Below are 11,032 nucleotides of genomic sequence, written 5' to 3'. Positions count from 1 at the left end.
AATCACTTACAAACAAAATATGTTAAGAATGATCCTTTTTTTTTTTTTTTTTTTGAAACTATGTTAAGAATGATCCTAGGCTCCTAGCATCAAAGGACAAAATTAGGAACATATATATGATTCTTGCCTGCCTTGCTTAGAATATCAATTACTTCACAAAATCCAGGATGATCCTAGGCTCCTAGCACAAAGAATATGTCATGAATTCTAAAAAGAGTAATACAAGAGATCAAGGGAGTGTAAGGGTTGAGTTGAGTTGGAATGAGGATTTTTTCAATTCAACCTGATTGGTTGAGAAATTCTCAATTCAATCCAACTCATCACATGTGTAAACTAAAAACCAAATCAACTGACATGAGTTGGATTGGGTTGATGGGTTATACCAGCATATTTCATGATTTTATAAAAAATAGAGCTTCTATTAACTATTTAATTAAAAAAAATCAATAAATCCTTATAATTCACATGATATACCTAAATTATAATCTAAATTTATTAAAACTAATTCTCAAACTACCAAAATAAATCAAAAAAAAAAAAAATGAAAATAAGGGTGATAAAAAAAAAACCTTTATATATGTTGGGTTGGGTAGGGATCATATGGGTTGAAAAAACTATCAACCCGAACCCCACTCAACCCGAGGCTCAAAAACTCCGACCTAACCCAATCCACCTCCTCACAAAAGACGAATCCAATGTATTGAGTGGGGGCATGTCGATTTTGTTTGGATGCACACCCTTGCTATAGACTTGAAAAGTCTTAATTTAATGGCATAACAAATTAGACCTTCTACTTTTAAAGGCAACGAATTAAATTCTCAAGTTTCAGAAAGTAACAAATCAAAATTTTGATCATTTAAGTGGAATGATGTTGTGTTAGTTTAATATATGTTGAAGGTTTATTTGTTACATTTCTAGAACTCATGATCTAATTTATCTATCAATTGTATTACTTTTATTGCAATGTATTTATTTGATGAACTTTTGCTTAAAAAAAGAAAATCACACTTGTCATATCAAAGGAAAGAAAAGAAAAGAAAAGAAAAGAAAAGAAAATCACACTTGTTTGTCTATTTATATACATATATATTTTTCTCAATTGTTTGTGTCCTTTGAATTATTTGTCTAGAAAATAATATAGTTCATTCATTACCAAAAGAGAGTATTTTGTGATATATCTTTGATTTAAGAATCACAATCCTTGCCAAAGGTCTTGTAGTTGGATTGACATCTCCTTATGCACAAAGTGTTTAGGGGTCTAAGGGGAAAAGGGTTCGAACTGCGAGGTTAACAACATGTTGTAATTATTTTTTTTTAAAAGAATCTCAATCCTTGTATTTGTTTGTTAAAAATAAAAAAAGAAGAGCATTAAAGGATGCCTTCTAGAGTTTTTCTAAAGAAAAAAACAAAAGGAAAGAGCTTTCTAAAGTAAACGGTCTTTGACAAAACGTGTACTCTTACCCATAAACAAATCGTTCACATGCTTGCTTTCAATTTTTTAATCCATGCCAAATCTTTTTTTTTTTTTTTGGAGAAACTTAATCCATGCCAAATCTAGAAACTTGTTTAGAAAGCAAAAAGCTTTTAACCCCAAAGTTAAAAAAAAAACAAGAACAAGAACAAGCAGAAAAGGTGAATGAAACAACGCGTAAGTTGTAACTTTAGTAACCAACGGTCATATGTGGAAGTCAAAAAAGTCCCACGTTGTTGTACTTGTATGCGACAGTAACCAATTCTATGAAAAACAAAGCAACAAAAAAAAGAAAGGACAGAAAAAAAGTGTCTTTGCTTTCTTTATTTTCATTCTTTAAATTGGATTGAGTCTCACTTTCTCTCTCTCTCTCCCAATTCTTGGATTGGATATTTGTCAAAATCTTCCATTATTATTTTCAAATCTATCATTTCTCTCTCTCTCTCTCTCTCTCTCTCTAAACATTCTCTGTAATGATTCCATAACCCTGGTTTTAGGGTTCTTGTGATTTTTTAGTCAAGTAAATTTCCAATTTTGATTAATTTTTCGGATACCCAGTTCATCTAAAAGCTCAATCTTTTGGGCTAGTTGTTCAAATTTCAATTTTTTATGGTGGGTTTGAAGAAATCGGAGATTTTTTTTCAGCTCATGTCCCACATTATCCCATATAAATATCTCTGACCCAATTTGTTTTGATGGGTAATTAGAAGAAAAAAAAAAGAAACTGAATTTTGTTGAATTTGGTTGTGGAGTTTCAAGAGAATGAGGCTACAGGTACGAGTAATTGAGGCTCGGAATATACCAGCAATGGATCCGAACGGTTTGAGTGATCCGTACGTGAAGATACAACTTGGGAGGCAGAAGTTTAAGACCAAAGTGGTGAAGAAGAGTTTGAATCCTCAATGGGGTGAGGAATTCGGGTTCCGGGTTGATGACTTGAATGAGGAGCTAGTGTTTTATGTTTTGGATGAGGACAGGTACTTCAACGATGACTTTGTTGGCCAACTCAGGGTACCTGTTTCCAAGGTCTTTGATTCAGAGGACAAGTCAATTGGTCCCTGTTGGTACTCTCTGCAACCCAAGAACAAGAAGTCCAAGAACAAGGATTGTGGTATGTTGTCTTCTGTTTCTGGGTTTGTGTTCTTTTTTGTTGCTGTTGTTGTTGTTTTTTTTTTTTTTTTTTGGGCTAATTGGGTTCTTAAGTTTTGTGTTTTTTCTACAATAAGTTATAAGTCTAGGACAGAATTTTTTTTAGCACTTTTTTTGACAGCTCCTGACATTGCCTATTGTAATTGTTGCATAGTGAAATCGTGTTAGCTGCTAGAAGGATCTTAACTTGTCAATAATTTTTTTTCCATCGCTAACACTCGATCACTTTAGCCTTAGGAAGTTGTGAAAAAAGTTGTGGCAAAAGTTATACTTATTGTTGTTAAAAAGGTTGTGAAAATAGTTCTTTTATGTGAGTTGCTGTGGTTATTGTATGAAGTATGCATTGGGTGATTATAGTATGTTTATGAGCTTTAGTGGAAGATTACTATAATGACACACAGAACTTAACAACAAAAAAGTAGCCTTTTAGGTTTTGGGTTTTGCACACTGCATGTGGATGTATGCTACTAAAACTGAACCACATTAATGCTCTATGCACTTTTTTTTTCCTCTCTTTTATCTTCTCTTTGTTTATTTTTTACAGTTTTATATTTTATTGTTTATTGGCTCAAGTTTCCTATTGAGTTTTTGAAGTATTTTTATGAGCTTTTGATATTTGCTTTCCTGTTTTTTTTGTGTGGATATTTGGGTTTCATTACTTATTGCCATTACCCAAATCAAAGTGGTGTCCTGAAGATGATATATGCTTTTCTGTTTGAGTTAAGAATTTGGAATTCATTGCATATGTTTTGGTGCCTAGTTGTGATTTTTCTGTCAAGAGATTTGCTTCTGTGGTTGGAAGTTAAGGATTCAAATCATAACATGATTGAAGTAGTTTTGGTTTTGTAGTCTTTAATCTAGTCAATGAAATTGTAATTTTTACTTTTTTTTTTTCTGCAGGTGAAATTCTTCTAACAATATATTTTTCTCAAAACAATTCATCCGTAAACTTGAATTGTAATGGTGAATCACCTTCAAGGACATTCAATAGCTCATCAAACTCACCTTCACTAAGACTAGAAGAAATTGCTTTCTCTAAGGAAGACAAGTCTTTTGTACAGAAGTCCTTTGCTGGCCGACTTGCTCTGATTTTCAATAAACATTCAGATACAGCTTCATCTTCATCCACCTACAGTGACGGGTCAGAGCCACCTGAAACTGCGGGATCCGAGATTTATGAGAACAAGTATGAGGATCAGTCTTCATCTGATACTTTTGAAAAAGTGATGAACACAATGGAGACAAGGGATCAAGGAAGTGAAACCCCAAGCAATTTACCAGGAGGAGTGGTTTTAGACCAATTGTATCAGATAGCACCACCTGACCTGAACTCTTTACTCTTTTCACTTGATTCAAGTTTTCCGAAATCAGTGGCAGAAGTGCAAGGAACTACAGAACTGCAACAAGGATGTTGGAAATTTGAAAATAATGGTGAGAATTTGAAAAGAGTGGTCACATACATTAAGGCTCCAAGTAAATTAATCAAAGCTGTGAAAGCCACTGAGGAGCAAACGTATCTGAAAGCTGATGGGAAGGTTTTTGCAGTTTTGGCAATCGTGAGCACTCCTGATGTCATGTATGGGAGCACCTTTAAGGTGGAAGTGCTCTACTGCATTACACCTGGGCCTGAGCTACCATCAGGAGAACACTCCTCCCGTTTGGTAGTATCCTGGAGAGTAAATTTTCTTCAAGGCACCATGATGAAAGGAATGATAGAAAATGGAGCTCGACAAGGTATAAAGGAAAGCTTTGAGCAGTATGCAATTGTATTATCTCAGAATGTTAAGCTAGTTGACTCTAAGGAACTTGGTTCGAATAAGGAACAGGTCTTGGCATCACTGCAGGTGGAGCCCCAGTCAGATTGGAAGCTGGCTGTACAGTATTTTTTAAATTTTAATGTGTTTTTCACTATTATTATGGGATTGTATGTGCTTGTTCACATCTGGCTGGCTACACCCAGCACACTTCAAGGGCTTGAGTTTGTCGGGCTTGACTTGCCAGATTCAATTGGTGAATTCATAGTCTGTGGTGTCCTGGTTCTTCAAGGTGAACGGCTACTGGGGTTGATTTCGCGCTTCATGCAGGCCAGAGCGCAAAAAGGTAATATAACCTGTGAGATTTTCCCTTTCTGATTAGTGACAACAAGCTTTTGTCTCCTAAGCATATCTTCTGTCCCCAGCTGAAAGCCTGAGGTTTTTATATTGTCGTTGTTACTAAAAATGAATGTTACTTACATACTTTAAATTAAATTTCAACTTGTATGGAGAGCTGAATGCTGATTTAACAATTACTCCTGGCATTTGTGCATCTTCTAATTGTTGTCTTCTCCTTCATGGAGACTGTGATTTGCATACCTTTGCAGTGTATCAACTGCCTAAACATCTAACACCTTATTCTCCTTCATCTGTATGTCTGCATATCATTTTATCTTTCGTTTTGAAATTTGATTTATTTTTTGTATTCAATAATAGGCAGTGATCATGGAGTCAAAGCACAAGGAGATGGCTGGTTATTAACTGTTGCCTTGATTGAAGGAAGTAGTTTAGCAGCTGTTGATCCAAGTGGGTCCTCTGATCCATATGTGGTGTTTACTTGTAATGGGAAAACTAGAGCCAGCTCAATCAAATTCCAGAAGTCTAATCCTCAATGGAATGGTGAATGTTATTTTCATCTCCATCAGTGTTCTCTTTAGGTCTTTAACTGTTATTTTCTGTAACTGTGTTGATCTTTACATAGTTGGATCAAATTCTGTTTGGTTCCTCATCCAAATATAATCTGAATCTGAATCTGATTATTTTTTCTTGTGACCATGTTGTAGAAATTTTTGAATTTGATGCAATGGATGAGCCTCCTTCTGTGCTGGACATGGAAGTTTATGATTTTGATGGACCTTTTGATGAAGCTACGTCTTTGGGACATGCTGAAGTCAATTTTCTGAGAAATAATATATCAGATCTAGCTGATATTTGGGTTCCTCTTCAAGGAAAGTTAGCTCAGGCTTGCCAATCTAAGATTCACTTAAGAATTTTCTTGAACAATACAAAAGGTGGCAATGTTGTTAAAGAATATTTAAGTAAGATGGAGAAAGAGGTGGGGAAGAAGGTACATGGCTAATTCTGCTTTGAAAATCCACATTGCCTATGTGCTGCTTCTGTTTTTTTTTTTTTCCTTTTTTGCCTTGCACTTGGCTTTCTACATTTGTAATTATTAATTTTAGTTATTTGTAGATAAATGAGCGGTCTCCTCAAACAAATTCTGCCTTCCAAAAACTCTTTGGGCTTCCACCAGAGGAGTTTCTCATCAACGACTTTACCTGCCACCTGAAACGAAAAATGCCCCTGCAGGTGCTGTTGCTGTGGTTCAATCACACTGAAAAGTTTAATAATGATTGTACACATCCTTTTAATTATGTCAATCTTTAAGCTGTAGTTAGAGAACTTAAATATCAACATTCTTGACTCTCATAACTGATGCATTCTTCCAAATTATATCTCATCAACTTGCAGTTATATCTGTGCAGGGTCGCCTGTTCCTTTCAGCAAGAATAATTGGGTTTCATACAAATCTGTTTGGGCATAAGACAAAATTCTTTTTCCTTTGGGAGGATATAGAAGTTATCCAGGTTGTTCCACCTACTCTATCATCAATGGGCAGTCCAATTGTTGTAATGACTCTTCGGCCTGGCCGAGGTATGGATGCCAAGCATGGTGCAAAGACACAAGATGCAGAAGGCAGGCTGAAGTTCCATTTCCAGTCCTTTGTGTCCTTTAATGTAGCACATAGGTAACTAATGGGGATATTTTAGTGTCACACATTCACTTCTTTAAGCAAAAATGGAGTTTCTACTATTTTCTTAGGAGCACTATTGTCTATTTGTGTGATTATATATGTTTTGCTATTCTCTGTGGCCTGTCTAGCAACTTAAGCTAGACTTATGTTAGACCAAGCAGCTCCCTAGTACTTCTATTTAATTATTGGTTTGTTTTTGCATCGTTTTTATTTTTCCTTTGGGGGGGTGTTGGGGGGGGGGGGGGGGGGGGGGGGTTGTGTTGGCTGCTCTACTTAAGAGCATGTCTAAATACTGTCATTTTAATGTGAGGAAAGGAAACAAAAAAAACACCTATGATTGCTTTCGTTGTATAATTCCATGATTATACACATAATTTTTTTTTTTTTCAGGCCATGATGGTCCATTTATACAAAAATAATTTGGTTTTCAAATGTTATAATTTCCAGTGAAAAAAATTAAATGCTTTGATGCTTAGTCAAAATGCTTATTGCTTGCCACTTATGTTTAATACCCTCACACCATGTTATTTCTTGACTACAAAATTTTGTACTGGAGCCTGGTTGATCTTATTGCCACCCAAGAAAACATTCCCTTTACACTCATGGGCATATTGTTGATCATCATAGGCCTCATTAGCAACCCACTTTGTTCATGTTTCTTTATCATGTTGAACATCTGCAGAGCAATTAGATATAGGAGATACATGTTTAAAACAATCCTATCTCTCACTGCTGAAGTCATGCTTTAATGTATTGAATCTATTGATTGATATCCTTAATTGTCTTGAAATAGAGAACACTTAAATACTAATTGATGAATGTTTGATAAGTAAGGATTATGTAATATTAACAGAATAGTGTCTAAAAGGGAAAAAAGCAAAAAGAATATTAGAGGCTTTGATATCCTATTTTGACTTGAATAATTAATGTGCTCAATAGGACAATTATGGCTCTATGGAAGGCTAGATCCTTGAGTCCTGAGCAGAAGGTACAAATAGTTGAAGAAGAATCTGAACCCAAAATCCTCCAAACTGATGAGAGTGGGTCCTTCTTGGGCCTTGATGATGTCAGCATGTCTGAGGTTTATTCATGTATACTCCCTGTTCCTGTAAGCTACCTCTCTCTCTCTCTCTCTCTGTGTTTGTGTACTTATATATCCATGTGAACTTTTTACAGAGGTGCACTATGATGTGTGGCTCCATAGGGACAGATCCGTTCTTATTTATTTTGCTTTTGCTCTAATCCCAGGAAATCAGAATCCTTAAATTTGCAACTAGAAATTTACATTTTTCATTTCCTTTCCTTTTTATTTTAGTCTTATATATTGTAAGTGTCATCCTATATCTCTAACTGTCAAGTTTGTCTTGTTGGCTACTTTAGACAAGTTTTTTCATGGAGGCATTAAGTGGGGGTGAATTGGAGGCTAGAGTTATGGAGAAATCTGGTTGTCTTGACTATTCTAACACCCCATGGGAATCGGAAAAGAGTGATGTCTATGAGAGACAAATACAATACAGATTTGATAAATGTATTTCCCGTTATAGAGGAGAGGTGACAAGTTCTCAGCAAAAGTTCCCCCTACCTGATAAAAATGGATGGCTTGTTGAGGAGGTCATGACGCTCCATGGAATTCCACTAGGCGACAATTTCAATGTATGATGTGGACTGCTTGATGTGTCCTTTTGTTTTTGTTTTTGTTTTTTTTTTTTTTTTTTGGCTTGTTTCTTCCTCTTTCTTGGGTAGGCAATATTGACCTTCATATTTCTTCTTTTGCAGCTTCACCTTAGATACCAATTGGAGGAATTACCCTCAAAATCAAAGGAATGTAATGTACAGGTGTTCTTGGGAATTGAATGGCTGAAAAGTTCTAAGCATCAGAAAAGGATTACAAAGAACATCCAAAAAAACCTGCAAGATCGCCTGAAAGGGATGTTCTCTGTAATTGAGAAGGAATTTGCGGCAAAATAGTGGAGCGATCTATTGTATTCTGTATTTCGATATATTGACTTTGGGTTGGAGATAGCTGAGGTTCGTATAGCATCATGCACCTTCCCAATACAGTGTCTGTGATGATATCTGTGAATGTCTTCTACGGTGGAGGCTTAAGCTAGATTGCATGACAGGTCATAACTTTTCCTTGCGGAAGTGCCCTCTAGCCTTGATTTATGCTAGTATTGCAGCATTAATTTATTCAAGAATATCCTTAATTTGGTAGAAGTAAAACACACAGATGGTGGAGTTATTTACATGTGGAGCTTAAGATTTAGCAGAGATTGATTGGATACTTTCCATTCTTGTTGAGATTGGTACTCTATCTAAACAGGCTGAAGTTTGCTGCAATTTTTGACAGACACGGATCTATTGGACCTTATTTTCAATTCACAAGCCAGATAGAGCAACTATCCATTGCTCCTTTTTATTTAACCGGTATTTAACATGATGGCAGGACAATTTCAGATGATGTCCAAATGTATACAGAATTAGGCTTGGTACTTACCAAAAAAGAGAGACTTAAAAATAGGATTGGCATTTCTAGCTTGTATAATTAGTAGTCATAAAATGATATTTTGATAGACTGCTGAAGCCTCATAGTCATATATTAGCTTATAGTTATATCTTATATGATTTTTGTCTGTAAAACCATGTATGTACAATAAATTTATTTTAGAAATGTAGAAGCTTTGGCAGGTTGTTATGTCATTATAAATGTGCATTATCAGTGTTTTATGGATTTATATTATGGGTTTTTTTTTTTTTTTTTTTTTTTTTTGAGGAACTAGTTGGTGGTGTTGTCCCACCAAAATGCTCATTCACTGTTTTACATGAATTTGGTACTTGGAGCATTCTCATTAAGAATGCTAAATGCTATAAATGCTAAATTTTAACATTAAGTTTGTAAAAAGCACCAAAAAGCAAGCTACAACAAACATTTTAAACTTAAAAAAAAAAAGAAAAAAGAAAAATAGCAACTGAGTTACAATGAGCTTTCATCTTTAAAAGCTCACTGTAGTTCCAATTTTAAAAAAAATATTATTATTTTAATGCTTGTGGTGGAAAAGGTGGTTTGTGTAGTTTTTTATTATTTTAATGAGTAATTTAAATTATTTTAAACGAAATGGTAAAAAAATAGAACCTTTGATGTTAGGTGTATTGTAAAATAAGTTGTTAAAATTGATAAAGTAACTTTTTGATATGTTAAATGTTAAAATTTTTAAAAGCTTTGATGGGAATACTCTTATGAGGTTTGAAGTTTGATATGACTCCATTGTCATAACGAGTCAGTGTTTTTGCAAAATATGCAAGATTTTTCTTTAAAATATCTCTAATTCCACAATGCACTGCCTTACTATTAAAATGTGTGAGAAATAGTAATTGCAACATACGCAAAGAGTTTGTAGTTCAACCATTATTTTCTAATGTTTTCAACGAAAATATCTAAAGTTTAAAGTTCAAAGTTCAAATATCTCTCTTCTTGTTGTAATTATAAAAAATATATATATACAGGACAATAAAATCTAAAGCCAATGTTTGATTGGAAACAATACCATACAATAACACTATAAACATATAATTTAAGAGGATTGTTTGAAATGGGCACAAATTATGATAGGAACCCAAATTTTACAATTCCACCATGGCCTATAAATAGGACTTCCAAATTACGTCATTGAAGGGAAGTATACACTTGTAATCGATTATATTAAGGAAAAAAATAAACGAGGATTAAATCATAAAAAGTCTCAGCATTAATAGGTCAAATTCGGTGTCCCCGCCAATCTCAGCATTAACATCCTGGTATAGAATTAAGAATTTTTGCAAATTTTACAAAATCTGGTGGCAATTAAAACTTTTGCTAAAAAGAATAGTCTTTGGTGGGACAATATATTAATAAAAATGTTAAAGCTGTTATAAGAAAACAGGATTTCCCATAGTATATTAAATAAAAAGTACACACGTTATAAGAAAACAAGTTTGATAGCACACGTGGCGGTCATCTATAGGGGGCAAAAAATTTCTTATTAGCACTAGTGTAAGGGAATCCAATAATAAGAGATTTATACCACTGCATATTTTTGGTACGATGGTCACTCTATAAGTATATATGCTTCTAGTACATGGGGCATAAAGGCTGGAGTTTAAGTTTGCAGGAGAGAGTTTTATACATATATATATATATATATATATATATATACAAAGATTAGATTAAAATAGAAATTTTATCTTGTAAAAAAAAAAATTAAGAAAAAAAAGAGGAAAAAAAGAGAGTTTTATTAAAGAGTAAAACAAAAGCGGCAGCAGCAAAAAACAGAAAACAAAGCATTCCATGGATGATTCTATGTAAGCATGAGATAAGGGGGTATTTGGCCTTCACAAATGGAGGGAATCATAGCAACAAAGAAAGATGACTTTCCACTTTCCAACCATATAAATGTTTAACTTTACAAGGGAAAGATTGAATTAATAATGAAAGTCATCCTAATCTACTGCAATTACATAAAAACTTGATCCTTGTCTATGTATTAACTTCTATGAACAAGAAAACAACCTTTCAAGTAATTAAAAAACAGAGATAACTCATCATTAGAGGCCTGAGTCACATACCACCTCTGCTAATCACTCAAG

At 34.2% G+C, this 11,032-nt stretch overlaps 1 protein-coding gene across 1 annotated transcript; it reads left to right on the top strand.

The window, feature by feature from the left end:
• Positions 1-1,676: 1,676 nt before the first annotated feature.
• LOC115989653 (C2 and GRAM domain-containing protein At1g03370) lies at positions 1,677-9,109 on the top strand. The gene is made up of 9 exons (XM_031113456.1): positions 1,677-2,582; positions 3,521-4,720; positions 5,092-5,274; positions 5,439-5,722; positions 5,848-5,964; positions 6,141-6,403; positions 7,349-7,517; positions 7,790-8,062; positions 8,186-9,109. The coding sequence occupies exons 1-9, from the start codon at positions 2,234-2,236 to the stop codon at positions 8,375-8,377; spliced, it is 3,030 nt and encodes a 1,009-aa protein (XP_030969316.1). The 5' UTR covers positions 1,677-2,233; the 3' UTR covers positions 8,378-9,109.
• Positions 9,110-11,032: the final 1,923 nt, after the last annotated feature.

This window comes from Quercus lobata, chromosome 5 (genome assembly GCF_001633185.2).
Source record: "Quercus lobata isolate SW786 chromosome 5, ValleyOak3.0 Primary Assembly, whole genome shotgun sequence".
In the NCBI taxonomy this organism is placed as follows: Eukaryota; Viridiplantae; Streptophyta; class Magnoliopsida; order Fagales; family Fagaceae; genus Quercus; species Quercus lobata.
The sequence above is the reverse complement of the archived record's forward strand: the minus strand, read 5'-3'. Positions and strand labels throughout refer to the sequence as shown.

Coding starts and splice junctions, on each gene's coding strand:
- LOC115989653 (XM_031113456.1), top strand. CDS start 2,234: ATGAGGCTACAGGTACGAGTAATTGAGGCTCGGAATATACCAGCAATG. Junction 4,721..5,091: donor GCAGGCCAGAGCGCAAAAAG/GTAATATAACCT, acceptor ATTCAATAATAG/GCAGTGATCATGGAGTCAAA. Junction 8,063..8,185: donor CACTAGGCGACAATTTCAAT/GTATGATGTGGA, acceptor CTTCTTTTGCAG/CTTCACCTTAGATACCAATT.